The sequence below is a fragment of the Juglans regia genome, chromosome 1 (assembly GCF_001411555.2).
Source record: "Juglans regia cultivar Chandler chromosome 1, Walnut 2.0, whole genome shotgun sequence".
NCBI classification, from domain to species: Eukaryota; Viridiplantae; Streptophyta; class Magnoliopsida; order Fagales; family Juglandaceae; genus Juglans; species Juglans regia.
This window is the reverse complement of record NC_049901.1, coordinates 28,244,574-28,270,276: the sequence shown is the minus strand read 5'-3', so window position 1 is coordinate 28,270,276 and position 25,703 is coordinate 28,244,574. Positions and strand designations below refer to the sequence as shown.

At 37.2% G+C, this 25,703-nt stretch overlaps 1 protein-coding gene across 3 annotated transcripts in view; it reads left to right on the top strand.

The window, feature by feature from the left end:
• The window catches only part of LOC108982599 (5'-3' exoribonuclease 4-like), a 33,624-nt gene extending 10,208 nt beyond the window's left edge, over positions 1–23,416 (top strand). Inside the window, exons 10-23 of one of the 3 annotated variants that reach the window (XM_035691596.1) lie at positions 1,774–1,866; positions 1,955–2,035; positions 2,125–2,220; positions 3,683–3,753; positions 13,190–13,318; positions 13,410–13,486; positions 13,575–13,615; positions 15,890–15,964; positions 16,936–17,093; positions 19,618–19,722; positions 19,817–19,892; positions 20,493–20,575; positions 21,094–21,581; positions 21,825–23,416. In XM_035691596.1, coding sequence (XP_035547489.1) covers positions 1,774–1,866; positions 1,955–2,035; positions 2,125–2,220; positions 3,683–3,753; positions 13,190–13,318; positions 13,410–13,486; positions 13,575–13,615; positions 15,890–15,964; positions 16,936–17,093; positions 19,618–19,722; positions 19,817–19,892; positions 20,493–20,575; positions 21,094–21,581; positions 21,825–22,762 — 2,511 coding nt within the window. In that variant the 3' untranslated portion in view covers positions 22,763–23,416. Of the gene's footprint in view, positions 1–1,773; positions 1,867–1,954; positions 2,036–2,124; positions 2,221–3,682; positions 3,754–13,189; positions 13,319–13,409; positions 13,487–13,574; positions 13,616–15,889; positions 15,965–16,935; positions 17,094–19,617; positions 19,723–19,816; positions 19,893–20,492; positions 20,576–21,093 lie in introns of all 3 variants that reach the window. The other 2 variants (XM_035691594.1, XM_035691593.1) reach the window with 2 other exon arrangements.
• Positions 23,417–25,703: the final 2,287 nt, after the last annotated feature.

Here is a 25,703-nt window from a genome sequence, read left to right as displayed (position 1 = left end):
CATAATCATGGCAAACATGTAACGTGAATGCATAAATGACTGACTTCATGCATTTTTTAACAATCATAAATGTCATGTTTATCTTGTCTTTCACTTATCATATGGTGACCCACGCTTGAGTCCGTGCCACCGCATAACTTTTCATAACATGGAGTGAAACACTCTTGAGTCCGTGTTTTACCTAACATATGCTGAACCACGCTTAGGTCCGTGGCACCACTTATCATAACTTGTGGTGAACACGCTTAGGTCCGTGTCACCTTTTAACATTTCATGGAGTGAAACACACTTAGGTCCGTGTTTCACTTAACATATGGTGAACCACGCTTTTGTCCAGGGCACCGCTTATCATAACTTGTGGTGAACACGCTTAGGTTCGTGGTGCCGCTTATTATTACTTGTGGTGAACATGCTTAGGTTTGTGTCACTCCTTAACATATCATGGAGTGAAACACGCTTAGATCCGTGGTTCACCATGTGTTTCACTTATTATATGGCGAACCACGCTTAGGTCCGTGGCATCACTTATCATAACTTGTGGTGAACACACTTATGTCTGTGTCACCCTTCAACATATCATAGAGTGAAACATGCTTAGGTTCGTGTTTTACTTAACATATGGTGAATCACGCTTAGGTCCGTGACACCGCTTATCATAACTTGTGGTGAACACGCTTAGGTCTATGTCACCCTTTACATCTTATCTTTCTTAATGCATGAGAAGTTTGTTGGACTTCATGAACTTTTCTAGCATGACATATACTTGTACATTAGCATAACATAACATGACATGGCATAATGTGATCTGAACATAAACATTCCAATGGCATACATGATCTGAGAACTCATGAACATTAAATGACTTATATGATCTAAATACTTCATTAAATTCTATTTTTATTCCTGCGCATTGGCATAAAACCTTTGATTACTGGAGAAAAAAGAATTACAGCTCGCTACTTAAATTCTATTGAAGAATTAAAACTTGTGCTGTCTGGCTGTAGGTTTTTTATTCTTCTTTTAAGCTTTTGACCGGGTGTAGTTATTCTTGGAGAATTCAATTCATTCAATTCAAGCTGGTTGGTGCCTCTGAGCTTCTGGGCTTCTGGATAAACTGAAATAGGCCCTGAAATGGTTTGGCATCACTTTATGGGTCTATGCATGCTCTAACTAATCTTGAGCTGCTCATAACCCTCATTTTAGGCCTCGTTTGAGTACACATATGAGATGTGATGAGATATTTATGAATAGTAGTGAAATAGTTTGAGTTAAGATTTTTATGGGATTTTGGGAAATGAAAGAAAAAGTTGAGTAAAGGATTTATAAAGTTAAAAGAGGGTTAGAATATAATTTTTTAATATAATTTTTGTTTTGAGATTTGAAAAAGTTAAATTGTTTTTTGTGTTTTGTTTGGAAGTCTGGGAAAGTTGTAATGATTAATTACGTAATGAAAAAGTTGAAAATTTGAAAATGAAAAATATTTATGTTTGAATGGTGTTTGGATGTTAAGATGAGATGAGATGATTTGTGAAACCAAACCAGGTCCTATTGTTCATATTTTGGCATCCTGATCCAGCTTTGCCTAATATTTCAGTACTTTGAGGGGAAAATCCACAGATTATTGTTTATTTATATGGTAGAGATATTTTCAATAGTCTCTGACAAGATTTTGCCGCACCTGTGTTATACTGCCAAGGCATCTGTATATCAAAGAATTTGTAGGTGTGTAGTTGTATTGACTGACAGAACCTCTCAACAATGTCCATTATTCAGATGGAAAAGGAAAGAGAACTGCGCTTTCGACGATTTTCAAGAAATAAGCTTATCAGTTACTCAAGTAAGCCCATGAGTCAAAATCCACCAAATGTGAGTCATTCTGTTCATTATTTTTAATCTAAAGCCATAAATTTAGTTCAAATTTGTGTAAACTAGAAAAATAATGACATTTTGATAGTCATTGAACCAGTCCAGTGCTGTGGACATTCAAACACAAATGCACTGTATAGACACTGGCACAAATGCTAATGTGGACAAGGTTTGTGGTTTTATTTTATAAAGTTATCATTGAATTGTAGTGAGAATGGTTATTCCTATGGGCTCTATAAGCTCTTGTTGCTTTGACAGATTAAGCTTGGAGAAAAGGGTTGGAAGGAAAGGTTTTATGCTGAAAAGTTTGAGGCTCAAACTGAAGATGAGTGCGAGAGGATACTGAGAAATGCGGTTAGAAAATCTACTTTGAAACTTATCTTTTACAATATCAGTGGTGTGGACCTTATGTTCTGCTCCTGTATTTCTTTTTATGTGTTTAAAAATTTTGAGCTGAATGCTCATTAAAATGGTCATTCTGAAAAGAAAAATATATTTGCTTTATCTGGGCTGACCTTGTGGCACATGTGATACATGTTCATTATTAATTATCGTTTCAGTGTAAGGTGAAAATTTATTTTACTGTATAGACTCTTATAGGTATTAACTATTAAGTTTATTTCTACTGCAATTCGAAAATGTGGGTCTTGAGGAAGTGTAGTATCTTGGGCTTATTTGTGTGTTTTTTTAATTTGAATTTATTTGTAGATTGAGTGGCTATCTTGAATTGTGCCCTTTCACGTAGTTTTTAACCTTATTTTTTAGTTTGTATGTATTTTCTCAATTCTACATGTTAGTCACATTCCTTTTTACTTTTTCTCCCAACTGTAGCTTTAATCTACATGGGTTCAGTAAGATAGGATTCTTTATGGTCGTTATCCTGTTTTTCTCAACCAAAAAAGGGCTTGAAAAAATGGTTCTGTTTAGACCAAGTCAGCCAACTAAAACTTGAATTGAACCGATTTTAGTGTAACTTTTTAATTGTTCACTAAGCCGCTTTAATCGGCTGAGATTCGGACTAATTCAAGTTGTTTTCAGACTGATTTGAGCTTATTCCAACCGGTTCAAAATTGTGTTTGGAAAATAGGTTTTGATTTTTCTTGTATTAAAGTATGATAAAACTTAACGTATATACACTTTTTTATCATTATATTTAATAAGAAGGGTAAAACAATTGAAAGATAAAACATGGAGTTCTAAGGAAAGATAAACGAGTATTTTGTATTAATTTTGTGGCTATGCACAAAACACTACCATTGAAACTATTCAGATTTCTATCGTATTCTTATTAAAACTAATCAATGAATTAATTTTTTATATTCTTTTTGTACGACTTTAAATGCTTAAAGTGCATTATATATATATTTTCAATATTTGTTCTTGACATTGAAATAATTGATTCAAAATTGTCATGAATCGCTTGGTTCATTTTGTAGAATCGCCCAATTCAATGAATTAGTCCTTTACCGATTCTGAACCCAATTTCGATTTTTTTGAATCTTGGTTTAAAATGATAGTTGCCCATCTGAAACTTACCGCTCAGATGCTTCTTTTGACGTGGCAACACCATGTGATGCCGCATGGTTTGATAAAAAAATTAAAAACACAAACACGAAAGGAGTAAAGGGAACCTAGAGTTTCGGTCTTCCTCTTTCTGTATTTTCAGAAGTCCTTTGGTTTGAATATAAATTTTTTGTTTTTTTGTTTTTAATAAAACACGTGTCACTACATGGTGGTGCCACGTCAAGAGGGCATCTGAGCAGTAAGTTTCAGATGGCTTAGTAGCAGTATTCATAATGTATTGCAATTGATGCAGGTTTCTAAATATATTGAAGGGATGTGTTGGGTTATGCATTATTACTATGAAGGTGTATGCTCCTGGCAATGGTAAGTGGTGCAGTCTCCCCCTCTTTACTTTCAGTTATTTTATGTGTATTTTATTTTATACTTCATCCTGTAGCTCAATTAAGATTGGTGCTTTCTATGCATGGTATTATTTTGTACCATAGTTGCCATGTGCTTTGCACCTTTATGCTTTTAAGACTCTAGTTACTTTCAGTTAAGGCTTGAGTTTTACACTTTTGGACCCAATTATTATTGTCTAAAGAAACATAAAATCTCAGTTGAAATATTGTTAGAATATAATTTTTTAATATTGTTTTTGTTTTGAAATTTAAAAAAGTAGAATTGTTTTTTGTGATTTGTTTGGAATTTTGGAAAAATTGTAATGATTAGGTAAAATATGATTAGATGAAAAAGTTGGAAATTTGAAATTGAACAGTGTTTGTATTTGAGTGATGTTTGAGAAAGAAATTAAGAGAAATTTTGAGATGAAGTGAGATGAGATGGTTTGTGTTCCCAGACAAGCCTCAAGGCTAAGAAGAGTGGGAAGAATGAGAGGAAACAAAGAGAATCTGTTTGAAAGGTTTTGGACTGTGTATGCAGGTTCTTTCCCCACATATTTGTGTCAGGTTAACTATATAACCTGTTTATGATGATACCCTTAATATGAGAGCAAGAAGCAAATATAAAACAACTCTAACACTCTCCCTCAAGCTGGAGCATACAAATTAAGCATACCCGACTTGTCAGAGAATCGCTGAAGGGAGGTCTTCTTGGTAGAAAATTGAGAAGGACCAGCAACAAAACTAACATTATTGAACCTCTCCTTATTTATGAGGTTACGATAGGAATGGAAAGAAAGTTTCAAAGTGATTAAACGAATAAGTTTGAACATCTGCATTTTTGCTGAGATTAGGCTCCGTACAGTGAAGAATAAGGACAAGAAAATGATCTAGAAGAACAGCCAATGGTGGCAATTTGATTGACCTGCTCCCATATCTTGTTCACTTTCTAAAACCCAAGGGTTGGCTCAAGTGGTAAGGGCCTTAGTCTTGGTGGTATGCTCCCTCCAGGTCTAAGGTTTGAACCCTTGGGTGCAAACGTTTCTAGGGGCCATAGAACTCGGAGAATTTTTCCTTGAATTACCCGAGGTGCACTTGCTGAAAACGCCTTGTCGATGAGGGCCTGTACACCATTGGAATTAGTTGAGACCTTACTCCGGACACCTGATGCCCATAAAAAATAAATATATATTTTGTTCACTTTCTCAAAATCCACCCCCCTCCCCCCCCAAATACCTTTCATATTTCAACATCATCATCTCCAACATGCTTCTCAGCATATAATCACACTCCTAGAAATTTGTTCAAATGGCTATAAACTGTAGCAATGTTTTTAATCAGTAAATTTGAAGTCGCATAAGTTGAGCCTAAAATCTGCAAGGTGACATCGTAGAAAAACTTTAAAAATTGTACAAAAGTACCTCAGTGGTTTTCCAATCATTAGATATAAACTGTAGCAATTTGTTTAATCAGAAAATTAGAAGTTGCATAAGTTGAGCCTAAAATCTGCAAGGTGACATCAAAGAAAATCTTCAAAAAATTGTACAAAAACACCTTAGTAGTTTCCCAATCATTAGAAGTTGGAGGCCCTTGTCCAACCTCCCATAAATTTGGCACAAATTGATCTTCTTCATCTTGTATCCCGTCAAAAGCAATATGATACTTCAAGGCCGCACTTAACATCAGATTTGTTGAGTTCCATTGGGTTGGAACATCAAGAGAAAGAAGCCCATCACCCGAGATATTTTCTCTCTGCATGACTTGAACTTATCGGGCCTTGTAGGGGAAGACTTCACATATTTCACTGCACTATTCACAACCCATTCATCAATTTCTTTCAAGCCATCATTGATAATGAGATTTGAAATATGTGCACAATACCTTACACATGCATAAACTCATTGTCTAATACCATATAATCCCTAACTTTGACCCTTTCCCTAATTAATGGATGTGGTATTGGTGAATGCATTGTTGTATGTGATGATAAATATATTCTTAATACCCCATCCAAGTAATAGTTGACTCTTTCTCTTCTTGTTGTCATCCCTTTATGATTAGAAACTTGAATGATTATTCCTTTTGGCAAGTTTTGAACATCATCAATAAAACAAGCTGTTATGCACATATAGCTAAGATTTTGCATTGAGGTGCCACAAACATGTTCCTTGACTTGTCCTATTTTGACAAGTATATCTTCAAACAATCTCGCATAACAGCATTGTGGGTGGTGGATTGAAAATCTAGGCTCAATTGTGGCCATAAAATTTTTAAACCCATGACCTTCCACAAATCTAAATGGTTGTTCATCAACAATTATCATCTTAACTATTGCCAACCTTGTCATTGTATCGCAAGTCCAACACTAGGATTATTACTTGTGCCATCCCTCATCCTACTTCCTAGCTCTCATTTTTTTATTGGGCTTTATCCTTTCCAATTCCACTAGCAAGAAAGGCTTTACCTTTTTTATGGTACTTAAAGCATGCAATTAGCACAATAATTGCATGCGGCTTTGGGCTCATTGTGATCACCATCTTCTACCCTCGTAAAATGTTTGCCAAATTGTTGATCTATCCCAAATGTTTCTTTGTGGGATAGGTGGGCGGCTATGAGAACTACCTCTAGGGCTTTTCATGGAGACATACATCTTCTACATTTGGAGGCGCAACGCTATCCAAATGCATTGCATCTTTGTTTGATTCGGATCCCCGATGAAAGTGTAGTACCACCGTATCCAACATTACTGCCGGATTCCATGAGGCTCAGCTGTAATTATGGGATAAAGCAACCATCTTTAATCAGTTATAAGTTAAGAAACACAAATAAAAACATATATGGTAATACATATTGAAAAAACATACCCATCACCATTATGGTAATGCGCCACACCTCTTTATCAATCCATAAAGGAAAGATTAATACTAGATACAGTCCTAGGTTGTGCAAATCCCGCGCATTCCCTTTGAGAAAAAGTGAGGTCTACAATTAAAAAATGATTTTTTCAAAGAGAGTGCGTAGGGCTTACACACCTTAGGACTGCAAATATCATTTCTCTAAAGGAAATGAGTGAGAGAAAAAAAAAGAAAGAAAAAGAAACGTAATAAAGGAATACAACCAAGAACAAGATTTATATGCATATATTATATTACAATCTAAACACCTGACCATAATTAAGTACGAAGGGTTATTTACAATCATCAAGAACATTGAAATATCTCATGTGAAACTCAATTCATTTGGCATCACTAGCATTCCTGAAATATGGCCATTACTGTAGCAGACAAAACCTATTAAATCAAGAGGCCTCTGATTTCTTTGTCAAAATCTGAATCCCTTTATTAAAGTCACTTCAAACAATATATTCATATAGCATACTAGCATTTCTGAGATAATATCCAGTCAAGAGGCCTCATATTTATTTTCCAAATTCTGAATCGTCTTTATTAAAGTCATGTCAAACAAATCCAATATGGCCCATAGAATTCAAGTACTTTCCTAGATACTCCAGTAGGATCAGATAGGCCCTCCAACTAATATTTTTTTTTTTTTATAATTGATAAGAAAATTTAATTACAATGAATAGGCAAAACCCAAGTACACAGGACGTATACAAAGGAAATACCTACATCACACTAGATTAAAAAAGAGCCTAAGGCCTTGTTCACTTTTTCAAAACTTTTCATTTCATCTCATCTCATCTCATCTCATCTAATTATTACAATTTTTTCAAATTCTCACACAAAATAAAATAAACAATTCAACCTTTTCAAATCACAAAACAAAAATAATATTAAAAAAATATATTCTAACAATATTTTATTTAACTTTCAACTTTTATTTCAACTAATCTCATCTCATCTGATCTGTGAAAACAAATGAGGACTAAAACAAATCTTGAAAGTTATCAGCATTCATTACAAGAGCCTTAGCCCATGCACACAAAGTACAAAAGAAAAAATCCCTAAGGTCTCTCAATGAGCATTCTTTGTTTTTGAAGCATCTCCCATTCCTTTCTAGCCAAAGACACCACATCAAGCATAATGGAATCATCTTCCATATGGCAGCCACACGTGTTCTCTCCTCATAACCATTCCAACATACAAGAAGAATGACCACTTCCTTAGGCATCACCCAAACTATACCCATTCTATGTACAACTGGAAAATGATTTCCAATAGGATAAATTTCCATAAATACAGGCTGCGTTTTAACGGGGCACTGTGCAACCACCTTTGAACTATATGGAGAGAAAACCCTACGAGAGAGAAGACCAGTTGCCACCATGCAACCACCTTTGACTGGCGAGTGATCCCTCATCACCGACATAGACAAGGTCTGAGGGTCGTTCGGCATAGGTCTTGGCACTGACCACCTGGTTTTTTGCAAGCTTTCTCTTTCTCGAAGACGACGTCGATCACCGGCGAGTGACACCTCACCTCTAGCCCATACAAGGTCGATAGGCTCACTGAGGGCCTTCCGACTTAGGTCCTGGCCCCGATGACCTGGTTTTTTTCGCAAGTTTTCTCTCTGTCATTTCTTGGAGACCACCGGCCCAGACAAGGTCGACGGGCTCTGACGACTCCTTTGAGGTCCCTCCGATGTCGGTCCCCCTCCGACGACTAGGGTTTTTGGTTTCTGATCTTTTTTATATCCCTGAGATGACGACTGGTTTCTGATTTTTTGACAATTGTGTTTTGGGGCTGCCGCGCTCAGTATGGGTTCTTCTATGGAGTTGGTCATAGAATCTAAATCTTTTACACTGGTGAAGGAGGGGAGCATGTTGGTCATTACTGAAAGGAGTCGAAGGGTGATATCTAAGTTGGTTAGTATAGTGGCTGGTTAAGGCCATGGATGCATGCACAAAGGATGAGAAACATGATTTTTTTTCCATTGTCCGGGAAGGGAGGCACAGTTTCACGGTGCATTGCTGCTCGAATGCTGGAGGACGTTATATAGTGGTGGAGGATGGTAGTGGTGGGAGGAGGAATTTTATTTTCATTCCTGAGGAGGGGGTAATGGCTGGAGAAGAATGGGGGAGGTGCTGCGTGATTTTTCCCTCGGCAAGAGAATAGCTCACAGGGATGCGTTGTTGGTGGATTAGTCCCGTGGGTGTCATTTTGGGAGTGATGGCTTGGAAGGACAAAGAGATGTTGAGGGACATGGCTTTTAGGGGTGCTACCCTCCCCCTACGGGGCGGGGCCACCCCTTCCCCTACCCGCCCCCTCATGGGCAGGGGTGGGGATTTATTTTCTACAATCCGCCCCCGTCCATGCGGGGGCGGGGTACCCAGTCCACTGCACGGGGTGCGGGGTACCCAGTCCACTGCACGGGGTGCGGGGGTGGACTTTTATTCGTCAGCCCTCTGCCCCTCCCCTCCCCTCCCCTCCCCAATCGATTACTATCGTGTCCAGTGTCCACCATTTTTCCAACCACAACGACAAACCATTGAAACCAAACCCAACAACTTGCCGACGGAATCAAACCCCCCAAAAGAAAATTAACGTGAAAATCTGGTTTGAAGATTGAGAGAGAAGAGGGACTGGGTTTTAGCACAGAGCGAACTCGAAGGGGAGCGAAACAACCTCATTTGAAGATCTGGAAGCAGGCTCAGCCCTCTGAAGTCTGTGGAGCTCGCGGATGTGTTAGGAAAACAAAAGCTTCAAGAACCTACAAAATAAAGAGTCCTGCACAGTGCACGCAAAATTGGTCATAGGAAGGAGATTTTGAGGAAGAAGACAAAGAGGGTTGAAGCAGTGGATTTGTCTACATAAGAGGGGCAAAGGCTCAAATACAAGAGAGATCGAGAGAGATTATGTGTGAACTGCGAAGAGGGTTTTGATCAAGAGAAACAAAGACGAGAGACAAAGAGAGATCGAGAGAGAAGAGGGACTGAGTTGTTGAAGAAGATTCGGGAAAAGTAAAAGTCAAAAGCTGAAAACAGCCCCCTCCGTCCCCCGCCTCTGCATCGCCCCTTTCATACAGGTGGGGGGTCCCGCCCCCTGCCTGTGAGGGTAGATCCCCCATCTCGGCCAGGCGGGGCCGGGGCTGGGGCGAACAGAGCGGTGCTGCTAATGGCTTTGTCAGGGAGTCGCGTCCAATTCAGTGGCAGGGGTTTTGTAGCAGACATGTAGGTGGCTTGGCAGAGAGGGAGAACTTGGAGGTGAATCATAAAGACCCAAGTTCATCCTCGGTGGCGAGGCGATCTTATGCGGCAGCTCTGAAGACGGGCCATGCTTCGGGGGTTCAGAGTGGAGGGTTTGCAAATCACGCCTCAAAACCAGTTTGTCGAGATGTACAATTCTTTAAAGGAGATGGAAACCCAACTTGTTGAGTTGAATGCAGCGATAGCTTTCTTGTCTACGAAAATAGATCTACTTTCAGCTGGAGGCAATCGGGTTGTAAGAAACAAGATAGGCCCAAATCCTTTAAACTCAAATAAAGGAAAACAGAAAATTGGATTTGGCCTTGTCCCTATAACCAGATCCATGAGAGTATGGCGGGTCAAAAAGAAATATGGGTTATTTGAAGGAGGGTCTACATCGGGTATCGGCGTAGAGACATTAGTAATGGAATGTCATTTGCCTCATGTAACACAGGATAGACCGATAGTCAGTATTACACCCTTGGTCCCCGAAGAAACTATGGCTCCCTCATTGGAGTTGAAGGTAAATAGTGTACTATCGAGGTCTGAAGGAGATGTAGGATCTGCTATCACCCCAGAGGTGAAAGGACTTGCTGTTACCCCAGAATCTCCAATGGGGACCCTGATACCATTGGAGAGAACCAATGAAGCTGCTAGAGAACCAATGGGTTTGGTGTTGGTGCCTTGTGTAGAGGAATGTCTACAGTCGGGAGTGCAGTTGGATACTGTATCTGGGGATAATGTTGCTCCCCTGGTTTCTCTTCCTCCAATAGCGGATTGGATTCTACCTAAAGTTAACGAGATTCAGCATTTCCTGGGAATTTCACATGGAGGATGTGAATACCAATTTAAAGAACTAATCACTGCGATTGAGGCAAGCCCCGCACTTGAAATCAAATCAAGTTTAAAAAAAAGTAGGGAGTTACTACGTCTTTCTTGGGCAATCAACTACGACGCTAAGGGTGGTAGCTCAACTAGAGAGAAGTTCAAAGGGAGGGCATTGTGAAGACAGGAAACAAGGGGTTGGGGTTGGGTTTTCGGGTAGAGTTTTAGTTCTACGGGAAACAAGGGGTTGGGGTCGAGGTTGGTGTATTTTCGGTTGTTTTTTCATGGACTTTTTGGGTCATTAAGGGCATCTAACATGGGCAAGGTGTTTTCTTGTATACATTTAGTGTACTTGGTTACTCTTTTTGGTATATATAATATTTTTACTTATCAAAAGAAAAAATTTCCATAAATACAATCAGAAACCAAATGAAAAAATTACTCGACCCAAACCAATCACAAGATGCCTTGTCATGACAGAACCAACCTTCCATAAGCAAATTACTATGGATTTGATGGGCAACTTATACCTATAAAATCCACTCAATTGAATACTGAAAGTCCTACGGCGAAGTAATAATGATAATAAATAAAATATTAAGAATAATGATCAACCCCTAATCTGCTTTGATGTAGATAGGCATGGTGTGGGTATGGGTAAAAAACCACAAACTAAATCATTCAAAAGCAAAAAGTTTCTGGCATCAATTATAACCACAAAAGAAACTGTTAAAAATCTCATAGTTTATAACCGCAAAAAAAAAAAAAGAAAAAAAAAATATAGAATGCATCTATTTTTTGAAGCATATGTTCTTTAAGAAACTGGGAGCAATAATGGAGAAATTGTGAAGAATAGCACACAAGGGAGAGGGCCTGAGATTGTGTATGGATAAGTAATAAAAAGTGAAACGATGCCATTTTAAGTTTATAACTTTAAGCTTTTTTGAATCGATTCAATAGAAAATGGAAATCGGATAAAAGCTCGAGTACCCCACCCGATAATTTCGTAATGGTTCTGGAAAATTCCAAATTCTGACGCAAACTTATCAGTTCGGGTAATCGGGTTGGGTAAGGTTTCATTTTTTGTACAGCATTGTAATACCCCATATGATAAAGATAAGGGTAGGTGGTATATGGGGGATCCCACACTGCTTTGGAAGGAGAAGTTCTTGCTCTTTGTAATATTTTAATGAGACTCCAATTGTATCATTGACTAGTTCTTTTCGAGTATAGGCCATGTGTGTTGAGCCTTCCATTAGGACGTTACAAATGGTATCAGAGCCTATCCTAACTAGAAATGTGGAACTTGAGCCATGCCCCTTATGATGGATTGGCCCGATGAGAATGTTGAGAATTTAAGAAGGTTGGGGGGAAATAGTGATCCCCCATATGATAAGGATAAGGGTAGGTGGTCTATGAGATCCCACATTATTTGAGAAGGAGAAGTTCTTATTCTTTATAATGTTCCAGTGAGACTCCAATTATATTATCGACTAGTCATTTTGATGTATAGGCTATTTGGATTGGACCTTCCATTGGAACATTACAAACACCAATGGGCACAAATAAGATTGACACCAACAACCACGAGGACGACAGCCGCTGCAATCATAGAGGTGACAATCACCACATCTAGTACAATTGATGACTACTGGCCACAAGAAGGCATCGCACATATCACACATCATCTTTTCGTCAATTGTCTTCTAAGGGAGGGATAATCACCATAGCAGCCATGATCCAGTTTGTTGTCCACCTCACCCATGAGACAATATTTCTAAACTGTCACTATGCCATCATGTCCGAGCACAGGCTATAGGTAAACCAAAGGCCTGCTAGTCCGGCACTGTGCACAGCTAGGGAGAAAACATTCAAACAGAGAGTCCAAAATAGAAGGCTGAAAAAATTAGAGAGGTCTTGGAGTGGGTGGGCTGAGGACGGGGCAAGAGAAAAAGAAAAACATTTTTAAACCCCAAGACCATGTTTAGATGCTATTTGAAGAATATGGTTTGCACAAGAAAGGAGAGAAAAAGATGATAACTCCTCCCTCTCATCGCTGTAATTACTGCAGTTTACTTAATATTATTACTATAATTCATTCCCATACTTATAAAAAAAAGCAAAATCCATTCCCATAAATACTTAATGAACATGGTAGTAGTGTTTTGCTTGTCCACATGTTCTGTACACATCACGTGTTCTCTCCCCATTTATATCCTTTATTGACTAACCTGACTTTGTATTTCAGAGGAAACTGGCCCTTGATAATCCCAATCCATAAATACTATATATTTGTCCAATGCTCAATTTATCATGAACAATGGTCATTTTAGATATTTCCAGACATTTTCAGTTCTTGGGTGTTTGTCTTTTTTTTTTTTTTTTTTTCCTATTTCTTTCTAAATATGTTGTCATGATTGCTTGATGATTTTTATTTCTTAATTTGCAGGTTTTATCCTTATCATTATGCTCCATTTGCTTCAGACTTCCATGGTATTGATAAGTTAAACATTGAATTCACACTGGGGAAACCGTTGAAGCCCTTTGACCAGTTGTTGGGTGTGCTGCCTGCTGCGAGGTTTTCAATTTAACATTTATTTATTCAATTGTTTTCTCTAGTTTTGTTTTTGTAATAATGTTGTGACCCCAATGGGGGGGTGCACATGCAGTGCACATGCTCTTCCTTTGTTCTACAGGGAACTGATGACAGATATGTCATCTCCATTACTCGATTTTTACCCTACTGGTAGGTTTCTGCTGAGTAGTTATCTTTTGTGAAGTTATTGATTCCAAGTCACTGCTTTGTGGCATCTAATAATATTTTTTTGGGGCAGATTTCAAGCTTGACATGAATGGAAAACGTTTCTCTTGGCAGGTGATTTTTGACACTTCATTTTAATTTTTAGTATTTACAGTCTGGCCATAAAGTTAATTATGTATGAGCTTGCAAAATGATTGATATCTGTTTGTCTTTTTATGGTAGTACACGTCACACACATGCAGAAGTTATGGATTAGTTTTTCTAGCTTTAAATAAGTTAATAGTTCATGAAGAGGAAGGGAACAACATCTTATGCCATCTGGTCCATACTGTGAAACAATGGGTTAGGCTTATATACAGTGTATATATATATATATTGTGTCAATATACCTATCAGAAAAAGATATATTGTGTCAATAGGATTTAGAATCTGATGCAAGTAATCTAAAGGTGAGATTTTTGTAGTTTTTGGTTTTGTTGTGAAAAATTTCATAATATAATTAAGATGTTAAAATATTTCCAAATTTTCCTTCATCCTAAGGGAGGAAAAAGAAAGAAAATCTGATCATTGAAATCATTGAACTGGCATGAAAGGGTGTTCCTTTATTGAGGTTTATTCAGAACTAATGAGTTCTCTTATTCAATTCTGAAACACTGTTTCACGACCTGGTTGGCGGTGAAGGGCAGACTTTCCACCAGGGCAGGCAGCTGCAGTGAGGTTCTGCAAGACCGTTGGCACTGATTTTTACTGGACTATCCTTTGAAATGCAAAAATCCTGAAAGTTGGTGGTGCACTTGAAGAATGCTAATGTAGATTGTAATACACATATAGTGACGAATCTGTTTTAAAATTAGAGTTAAAATTTAGCATCAGATGTGTGTAGATAACAGGCAGTTGCATACTTATTCACTATGATTCAACAGAATCTTGCATGCTAACTCAAATATTGTAATAGCAGTCTTGGATGCTCCTGTCTTTTTTTTTTGTTGCAATATCTTTATGGTTTCTATGCCATAAAAAAATTAGTATTCACTTGGTTTTTATTACTTATAAAAAAAATCAATGTTTTTTATGCTTTAGATGTTTTACTGATACAGCCTCCAGTCCTGTCTTGTTTGTTGCCAAAGCCCTTAGCGTTTGTTCATTATTTTCTATTTTTGATAAGTGTTTATTCACTGTTTTCTTCTGGAATGATATTGCTAATTCATGCCCCTGCCACCATCTCTCATTCCCACCCCACCCCCCGCTCCCAAAACCCAAAAAAAAGGAGAAAGAAATAGGGACGTATAAGCTAAATCTTAGTGATTATGAAAGCCTGAGAACAAGTTGGTGTATGTTGTTCATGGAAAACCTTAAGTCATAATAGTTTGTAACAAAAGTTTTTTGGCATTAACTTATCAATTGGTTACTTCTGTCAAGCAAACAGTAGGATAAACTCCATAGTTACATTTACACCTTTTGTGAATTTAACAAAGCGAGCAACCTTAGGGCCATGTCTTGAAATTGGAAGTAATATATCTATCAACCATGTAAGACCTAAAATGATGACCTTTCTGAATACCTTTCCTGTCAAATGGTTTCAAAATTCAATTATCAAAAGTAGTTAAAACTGTGAAAGCTGCCAATTAAACAAGATAAATACAAGTTGTTTATCGATAATATCATTCAGTGATTGGTCTCTCACTAATAGAATTTTCAACTAATAAGGAATTGGAAGAAAAAATGAATTGTGCAAAAGAAAATATGAAACGTCCTGGAAAAAGAAACTACTTCTCCTTGCTTGAAAAAAAAAAGAAGAAAAAGAAAAAGGAAAAAGCCCCAAAGTGCCCGAGGACCTGCAAAATCTGTAGATACCGAATGAAATGTTAAAAGAGTCTTGTGCTTTCAGCGACTTTCAGATATGGTAGCAAGTTCCATCACTTATCATAATCAATGAAGATTATGGTCCTATCAATGTTCTTTGACTTGCACTCCTTGTGCTTTTAGTTTTTATATCTCTCAGGAAATCTTATGTTGATCGCCACAAATATTTCTAGCATTTTTCTTTACAACTATTATCTTATTTCTATTGAACCATAGATCTCTACCCTGAAAGGAGCAGAACAATATTCCATAATCAGTCCTGAACTGCACATTACTTTGTATGACTTGGTCTCACTGCCATTGCTTTGTAAATAATTTATTTGTATGCTATAATTCTTGATTTCCTGTGTTAGTGTGCTTTGTGTGAGAATGAATTTTGGCATTGTTATAACATTCCATTATTTTCATAATTTCTCTTGCCCAACAATTCGATGTGTCCTGTAAATTTTTGGATTTCAGTCTTTCTGTATCTTGGATAACAACCTCTGAATTCTGTGTTTTGTCCATCTTTCTCTGTTTGGGCAGGCCATCTGCAAGTTACCGTTTATTGAGGAGTCACGCCTTCTTTCGGAGATTGCAAAAGTGGAGCACACATTGACGGTAATGCTTGAAATATTTGTTACATGGAATTTAATTGGAGTGTTTGGAGTGGTACTGATGCAGTTGGAATTTAGTTAGAGTGATTTTCAGTTTTTGTAACTTGAGAGCTTTCTATGTATGGGATCATGGTGCAGCATTTGATTCAAGCAAGATCTATACGCTTTCAAATCATAGACTATAAGTGTTTTAGAGTATTGATTTAATTGATCAATAGTTTTTGCTCTGTATTTTTATGTGCTTATTGTGTAATTATTTTGGCATCTATATTGCTTGGCCTAGATTATTTTAGAATCTCTACATTATTAGAAGCCTTTTATAAATTCTTTTTTTTTTTTTTGGAAATGTGTTTACTAGTCAAAGTAGAAGTCCTAGTCTTTGTTGTTTGAGAGCCCACAAGTGTGTACAAAATTTCAGATTTTGATCATTAAATTTAGTGTTGTGTATTGAAGAACCTCTGGCAAGGATCAGCAGCTTTAATTTATGAAAATCATTCATGATACAACCCAACATTGATGATGTGGTAAGTGTTCAGAGTGGTGGATTGAAGATGTTATTTTCTTTTTTTTTTTTGAAAATTTCTGCAATCACTAAGAAAGTTTTGTTATCAGAAAATCACTATGAAGATTTTCTTAGATGATTTTGGTTTTTGGTTTTATAGTAGTGGTTGGGCATGTAGAAAATATGTTCGGGTGGATGGATATTGTTTTTTGGGTGGTTTGTTAAAGTTGTTGCAAATAATTATATATTTTTTTCACCCTTGGGGCTATTAGATTGAGAGAATTCTTCTTGAATGATCTGAATGCAGTTGCGGAAAACTCCTTGCCAAGGGCTTGTGCACCCATGGGATTAGTCGAAACTTATGGACTGTTGCATTCTGACATCAAAGATGCATTTCAATGACTTCTTTAGATATTTATTACTGTTTCAATTTTCCTCTTCTCCAGTGTTTCTTACATAGTATATTTATTTAGGATGAAGAGAGACAAAGAAATAGTTTTAGTCTGGATGCACTATTTGTCCACACATCACATCCTTTGGCGGTGGAGATACTGGCCTTCTGCAAAAGAAAAGTGGGTCATCCAAAGTTGCCTAATGCTAAGGTCAAGCGGAAAATTAATCCGAAATTCAGGTGTGTAATTGAAACGTCACAAAGTGTAGTTGAGATTAGCTATGTTTGCAATATTACCATTTTTGGGAATGACACTGTTAGATTATAAATTTCATTGAAATTTCTAGATGTTTGGGCTAAGGTTTCTGGAGTTCTTCCTAGAGAAGCAAAACATTTTGATGGAAATATTTTGACTTTGTCAAAGCTTTCATGCCATTTTTTTCTGGACATACATTTTGGGTTTTGTCGTCGTTCTCTGTAAAAATAATAGAACCTGCATGGAGCTCTAGTTGTCTTGTTTATTTGACAGGAGGCTTTCAAGAGCAAAGCAAAGAGGAAGTAAACCAATCCTCACAAACGTTGACTAAATAACTTTTTTCTTTTAAAATTATTTTATATACTAATTGCCTAGACAAGTTTTTCTCTCTCGTTTTGTTGCTGTATGACTATCATTAGTGTAAATGACCTTAATATTTACATTTTGCAAGTAAAATATTATAATCATAGTGGAAAAGTAGGCATAGCCCAAGTGCACAGGAAGTATACAAGAAGAGACACCTAATTAAGAGGAAGAAATAGATGCAAGGAAGTTATGAAAATGAGCCCATTGAACCCAATAGCTTTAGCCCATAGGAATAATGTATTTTAAAAGAATAATATAATCTCCTCCAATGAGCATTCCCTATCTTCCAAATTCCAATCATTTCGTTCCTTCCATATGCACCAAAGAATGGAACCATCTTCCACACACTTGAAATTTGTGGAATCCTACAAATGCTTCTCGCTGACTTGGCAACGCATTCTAACAAAGAAATCATCCCATAAAGCCTGGCAACCTCAGAATGGAGTAACACTGATACACAGTTTCACCACTTTTCCTTTGCATAAAACACCAATTAACAACAATTATTCGGCGTTTCTGGAGGTTGTGCATGGTCAAAATCTTCCCCATTGAAGCTGTTCATGCAAAGAATGCAGCCTTCAAAGGTGCCTTATTTCTCCTAATGCTTTTCCATGGAAAATTACCATTGTCCTGGTTAAGGGTCTTATAGAAGGAATGAACGGAAAATATTACTTTTTCTAGGGGGATCCCACCACATCTTGTGTCCCCCTTGAGCCTTAAACTCGTGAAGTACTGACTTCCAATCTTGGGCCGCCCTGTTAAAGTTCAAATTCCATTGAAGTGAGCCATCTGACATCTCCATTAGGTCAGCCACTGATGCCTCTTGGTCTTGCGCTATCCTGAAAACCGTAGGATAGCAAGAAGAGCCGGATTGAACACCCTTGAGTTTCTGATCCCCAAACCACCAGCAGAGATTGGAGAGTACCTTATCCAACGTAATTAATTGAAATTTAAACTCTTATCATCTAAACTGCTCTAAAGGAAGCACAAACATGATTTCTCAATCGATTTGCCACATCTGGAATTGGGAACAATGGGACAAAATAAGTCAGCAAATCGGACAGAGTGCTCTTGATCTAAGTGGTCCTGCCACCTTTCGACAAATAAATTCTCTTCCACCTTGCCAACCTCTGCTCTATGTTCTCTATTACTTCATTCTATATAGATTTAGGGCATGTTTGGACACTTGGAGTATCTCAGAATTTTTTGAATGGTAGTGAAATGTTTCGAGTGAAGATATTTTATTGGTTTTTGGTAAATGAGAGAGAAAAGGTTGAATAAAAATATTATGGAGTTAAAAAATGTTTGAATATAAGTTTTTAATATTATTTTTGTTTGAAGTTTGTATAAGTTGTATTGATTTTTGTGTTTTGTTTTGAAGTTTGTAAAAGCTGTATTGATTCTTCTGTTTGAATAATGATTAGGCCATGATTAGATGAAAAAGTTGAAAATTTGAAATTGAAAAGTAATTTATGGTTGAGCGATGGTTGGGAATGAAATTTTGAGAATTTTGAGAATTCTGTGTATGTCCAAACAAGCCCTTAGCCTTGACAAAGTGGCACTCAAAGGAAGGCCAAGGTATATCATGGGAAGGGAGTATACCTTGCATTCCAAAGTGTTAGTCAATGTCACCGATAAAAAAAAGTGTTAGCCAATGTCCAGAGTTTAGGAACATTTCCAACCAGAACCAATTCCAACTTTGATAAGTTCACTTTTAAACCAGAAACAGCTTCGAAGAGTAGGAGTGCCCTCAGTGAACGAATCTGACTTTGTCTGCATCACAAAAAATTGAAGTTTCATCTGCAAACAACAAATGGGAAATGTTATGGGTTCCCTAATTAGTGTCACCAACTGAAAAACCCGACATAATGCTGCCACCAACCACAGCAGGCATCATTCTGCTAAATGACTCCATAATGATGAGAAATAATGGATTGATATGTTCTATTAATGAGTACTATATGGGAATATTTTCATTTTTAAAAATATAATGTAGAAGTTCCTATATAATCCTGAATGGACTCCAAATATTTTTATTTCTCTTCTTGTTACATTCGGTAATATATATTTGCTCTTTAGTTCCCAGCTTAATGCCTTCTGTAGTTTTATTGCTAATCAGAAGGTATCTTCTGTAATTTTCAGTGGTGGAATGAATGGGTATATGTACATTTCTGAACAACCTGTGCAACCTGCGGAAATACATTCACCAATTGAGGGCATGGAGATGATTGCAAATAATGATGTATTGTATGTTCATAGATTGGTTTCATATGTAGAATAATTTGAGTGATATGGTACCACTTTTTTCGTATTTACTTGTAAGGTTTTCTGTCTTCTTCAGATCTGTTTTGTTCAGATGCCCACCCTTCCATTCTCACATACCCAGGCTATTAAATGGAGTAAAATTGCCTCTCAAGGTACTTAGTGATTTGCTTATTTTCGGCACACTTTTTAATCAGTCATTTTCTTATGCCAACCCCAATAGGCCTGAGTCTTTGTTGTAGAGGACCTTACCTTTGCTTCTTAGCAGCTTAATGTTTATGCTTGGAATAGTTTATTTATCTATTTAAATGCCATTGGTCGGGTCATATGTGGGATGTCTTCATTCAACAAATTTGATTTGAAAAAATAGAAGGAATTTTAGGTGCAAGAAGGTATCGGTTATTGATAGATATTTATCTCCTAGTTTGATATATTTCTTTTGGAGACGATCTTCGCATCGAGTTTAAGCAAAAATAAGTTCAGAAAATCATTTGCTCATATTGCTTTTTCAAGAAGGCTGTTTATATTAATGAATAATATGTCCTAGAAGTTTAGAAAATTCTTTATCGTGTGTTTTGGTAATGCATGTAGTTTTACAAATTTGTTTCATCAACTTATTTTCTGCATTTAAAGAGTATCCACTTGACCATTTGAAAAGAAAAAGCCAAAACATTATGTTCCTCTGTCGATGTTCCAGATGCCAAATTGAGGTTTCTTTTTCCTAGTAATGTATTTCCCGTACTTTTTCATTTCAGTCTGTCAGGAAGCAGGACATTTTGCCTTCGCCCATTCTGTGGCATGAGAAGTCAGCTGTCCTTGGTCGAATATTTTCTGAAAGGTGAGTATTTCAACCAGTTCCCTTTTTCCGTTTATGAAAATTGCAACTCTAATTAAATCTTTTCTACTATGCCTGTCCTGAACGTTGCCCGATGACAATGATCCTTACAAGGTAAGTAACAGCCCATATCCACAAATAACAAGCATTACCTGACTAAATCAGGCTTTGCTTTTATCAGTTACGGCTCGCATGGATTTGAACATGCAGTTTTCACAAGTTTAATAAACTATATAATTTGTCTGTGTCAGCATTGGGAACCCTGTCAATTACCTGCTTCATGGACAATAAAGAAGTTACTAAAACAAATGATCATCTGTGGCCAAGTAACCTCGACTCTTAAGTCCTAAACATAAGCACGATTCAGATTCATATTTTGCACAAATCCTACATAATCTTATCTTATGATGAACAATGATGTCAGGATCATTGCTTATGCTTGTTATGCTTTCTATTTAGTTAGACAAATATCTTTGTTGGTTTGAATATGTTGTATAAAACTAAGTTCAACCTTTTGTCAGATCCATTCACAAGTCAATCTCAGGCCATCGTCTAGCAGAATTATCTCATCAACTCCTGTCTAAATGTTATCATCTAAAGAGCAAAAAGTCTGGGGGCTCCTTGCAACTGGGTGAACCCATAGATACACATGGATTGACATCCGATTTGAATTTGGAACAAACTCTCCATGTGGGAGAGACTGGAGGCAGTGAAAACCGCATTGATGGTGGCATCCCAACAAACCATTCAGGTGGAGATGAATTGGCGTGCCATTTGAACTTGGAAGAAATGGTTTGTATGCACAGGACTGAAGGTGATATAAACTGCTTGGATAGTATGCCTGGCCTGGCAGATAACCGTGTAGGTAATGCTGGATTGACATGTTCAAATTTAGAGGAAACGGTCACTGTTTGCGAGGCTGGAAGTGATAAAATTTGCATTAATGCTAGATCTAGAAAACGTAGACGAAAACGGAGCAAAGTGAGAAACACCTTGGAAAATGATGTAGGTGCAGAGAAATCGGCCTGCCCTTTGAATTTGGAACCGACAGCTAGCATGCTGCGGATTGAAGCTGATAACATTTCTGGTTGTAATGGAGTCCCAGAAGATACACATGTTGGTGAGACAGGAGGACATGGACTGGCATGTACTGATGTAATCCCAGATAAGAACACTGTCGACAGAAAATCACGGAAGCGGAAACGAAAACAGAAACAAGGTAAGGTTGTGATTGTTCCATATAACAGTGTAGGTGCAGAGAAATCGGCCTGCCCTTTGAATTTGGAACCGACAGCTAGCATGCTGCGGATTGAAGCTGATAACATTTCTGGTTGTAATGGAGTCCCAGATACACATGTTGGTGAGACAGGAGGACATGGACTGGCATGTACTGATGTAATCCCAGATAAGAACACTGTCGACAGAAAATCACGGAAGCGGAAACGAAAACAGAAACAGGGTAAGGTTGTGATTGTTCCATATAACAGTGTAGGTGCAGAGAAATTGGCCTGCCCTTTGAATTTGGAACCGACAGCTAGCATGCTGCGGATTGAAGCTGATAACATTTCTGGTTGTAATGGAGTCCCAGATACACATGTTGGTGAGACAGGAGGACATGCACTGGCATGTACTGATGTAATCCCAGATAAGAACACTGTCGACAGAAAATCACGGAAGCGGAAACGAAAACAGAAACAGGGTAAGGTTGTGATTGTTCCATATAACAATGTAAGTGCAGAGAAATCGGCCTGCCCTTTGTTTGAAGCTGATAAAACTTCTGGTTGTAATGTGGTCCCAGATACACATGTTGGTGAGACAGGAGCACATAGATTGGCATGTACTGATGTAATCCTAGATAAGAACACTGTTGGTAATGTTGTCCCAAATGACCATGTTCGTGAGATTGGAGCAATTGAATTGGAAATATCTAATGGAGTCCCGGATAAAAGCAGTGTTGATGGCAAATCTAGGAGTCAGAAACAAAGAAAAGTAAGATGTGCTCTGAACAACGATGTAGGCGCAGAGGGATTGGCTTGCACCTCAAATTTGGGGATTGCAGTTAGTGAGGTGGGGACTAGAGCTGATAACAATTGTGCCAATGGTGGTGTCCTGGAAAACCATGTTGGTGAGGCTGGAGCAAATGGATTGTCATGTTGTTGTGGAGTCCCAGATAAAGGCTGTGTTGATTGAAAAACTAGGAGATAGATGGAAACGGGGCAAGGTTATTCTGTTGTGAAAAACCAACCATGTAGGTGCGCAGATGGTTGGGCATGCCCCTGGCCAACAATTTGCAAGTTTAAAGGACAGAAGCTGATAAAAGTTAAGTTGACAATGAGTCAGACAGGTGACGGTAAAATACATTGATGAGATTTCTAGGGTAGCTCCAGTAATAGCTCCATACTAATTTAGGCGACTATGGATTGTCCTGCCATTTATATATGTGGGTCTGGAGGTGATGAAAGCTACTTTGGTGACTGATTAGAGAACCAAAAAATATTGTGGGACAGAAGTCAGAAACTTCCAAATAATGGAGTCTCAGATAGCAATGGCCGGAAATGGAGAACTCGATGGCAATGTTGGAAGAGACGGAAGCTCTGGCTCTTGGAGAAAACGTTGTGTGGAGGTGTGGAAGAGCTATCAAGGTGCCAAGATTTTGCAATTAAATTAAATTGTAGAAGATACAAATCAAACACTTGGTCGCGTGGCTTTAGGAGTAACATTCTTATGAATATTTTATAGATATAAATCATTGATTTGGTTCACATTTAAATGTTATCTAAGAATAATGTAATGTCTCGTTTGTTTTTACAGATCAGATGAGATGAGTTGAGATTAAAGTTAAAAGTTGATAAAATATTATTAGAATATTATTTTTATTTTGGAATTTGAAAAAGTTGAATTATTTATTTTATTGTGTGAAAATTTAGAAAAATTGTAATGATATGATTAAGATGAGATGAGTTGTGAAAACAAACGAAGCTTTAGACGGAAGAAAAGGTGTTTTTAGTCTATGAAATTTCGTACTTCTAAATTATGGGCATTGTATTCACTATGCCAAGAGAATAAACTGCATAAATTATAGTTCTATCAAAATATCTAATACTACAAAAGTGGAGGTTATTAGTAACTTTCGGGCTAGCAATCTAAATATCGCTCCTCCACACCTGCATCTATGTAAAACTCAACTGTCTATTACAGACTCACGGTTGTATTGTGTATCAATTTTGTATATATTAAACAAATTGGCTTAGTACGAATTCACTTGCACGTTCTGCGGTTATGTTCAGGTCGGAAAAAGTTCGATTATGATTATCTTAGAAAATATTACTGATATTAGTTATACACTTTTCTTATGAACTAATTCAATTTTTTTTTTTTTATAGTCTGAAATCTTCTTAAAATTAATTGAAAATCAAATAATAACAATTTAATTATATCTCTACTAACTATGTAGTATTCAAGTAATTCAGTTTATAAAATTAAAACTTAAAATACTCAGTTGTTAAATTACATGCATTTATATCCTTAACATACACATTTAATGTAAAAGGATTAATTAATTAGAAGTTGAAAGTGGACAAATGCTGAGCAAGCTAATTAACGCTTAGTGGGTGTTACATTCTCCCCTCTATTAAGAACTTCACCCTTATACGGATGTGTATTTGCCTAATTGTCTTCTATGTCATTAAGTTGTCTTCTAAGAATTAACTAATCTTGACCTATCCATCTAACTGGATGTGCTCAGTAGGCTCTCGAGGCATCTTATCCCAACCATTTTCGGGTAAGACTTTCTTCTAGCTCTATATCCTCATTTAACTCGACGTTGTGATGCAAAAGATCTTCCACATCCTCACCCTATATTTCTTCGATCTAACTCAACATCTGAAAAATACTGTGGACTGCGCTCTGGAAGATCGTTTTGTACACCTACTTTATCTATTCTAACTTGTGACATCAGCAATGTCGTGCGGTCCCCAACAACTACACAGTGCAGATCATGCCCATGTCGGCCAAGTCTGACCACTTAGCCCCATGCCAAATCCTCCAGGCATGAGACACATGGCATTAAGCACCAACCATCTCACTTGGTCTCTAAGCTCCTTAAGCCGAATGTCCCTCTGATCCATTTGTAGCCCCATTGTTTATTGATCTTTGTCTCAGACACACCGTACACTTGGATTGGTGCCTATTTTAGACCCAATTAGAACTGATGCAAACATCACTCAAACCCTTCTCTCCATCTCTAGCTCGTCTGGCCACTCTCTCTTTCTTTTGGTAATGGTTGTGCCTTCAATAAGATCTTTTTGGTTGAGCATGGGGGTTTTGGGATTCAAAGTGCGGGTTTGGGTTGCATGAGGACTAATCCTCTTGAGGAATGTGTTTAGTGTTTCATAATTTTTTATGTTAAAAAGGGAAAGCTTTAATGGTTGCTTGGTTGAGACGAAATCTCAAATTCTTTATGTTGATGTATAGGTTTCTAGAGCTTAGTATAATGGCTCGAATAATGAGCTAGGGGTTGAAATATAATGGATAAAAATCATGATTTGGATTATGTGTATATATCATGTCCTATGTAGATTATGACTTTGCAAATCAAAACTTGGGTTCTTGGGTTGATAATATTGTATTGGGTTCTATGTTTATTTATATATATGCATAAGTGTAATTGCAAGAATGTGTATTGGAGTTACTAAGGGCTTGAATGAAAGAGTCCTTGTGTTGGATGTATGATTTGTATTCAAAGGTGATGCATATAGACTTGTGAAATTAATGTTGGTCTTAGTTGGTTGATAGCGTCAGGCTTCAGCTTCTATATGTATGATGTTGTGGAATTTCGCAAGTGCATGGAATCGTAACAAGTAATATAGTGATAAAGAAGGATGTCAAACCCATGAAGACTATTTACTTATTAACTATTAAAATTGTTCTAATTCTAACTTAATTGAAAATTACGAAAATTGGTGGATTTTAAATTTTAAAAACAAATGAAATTAAGTCAACAAATAAAGACTTTACCAAATACTTAAAAATAAGAAGATTTCACCCAAAAGGAAAACGCTACGGCATTCGACTCATCTAACCAATTTGATCCCAAATCCTACTAACCATACAATCAATCAATTATCATTCC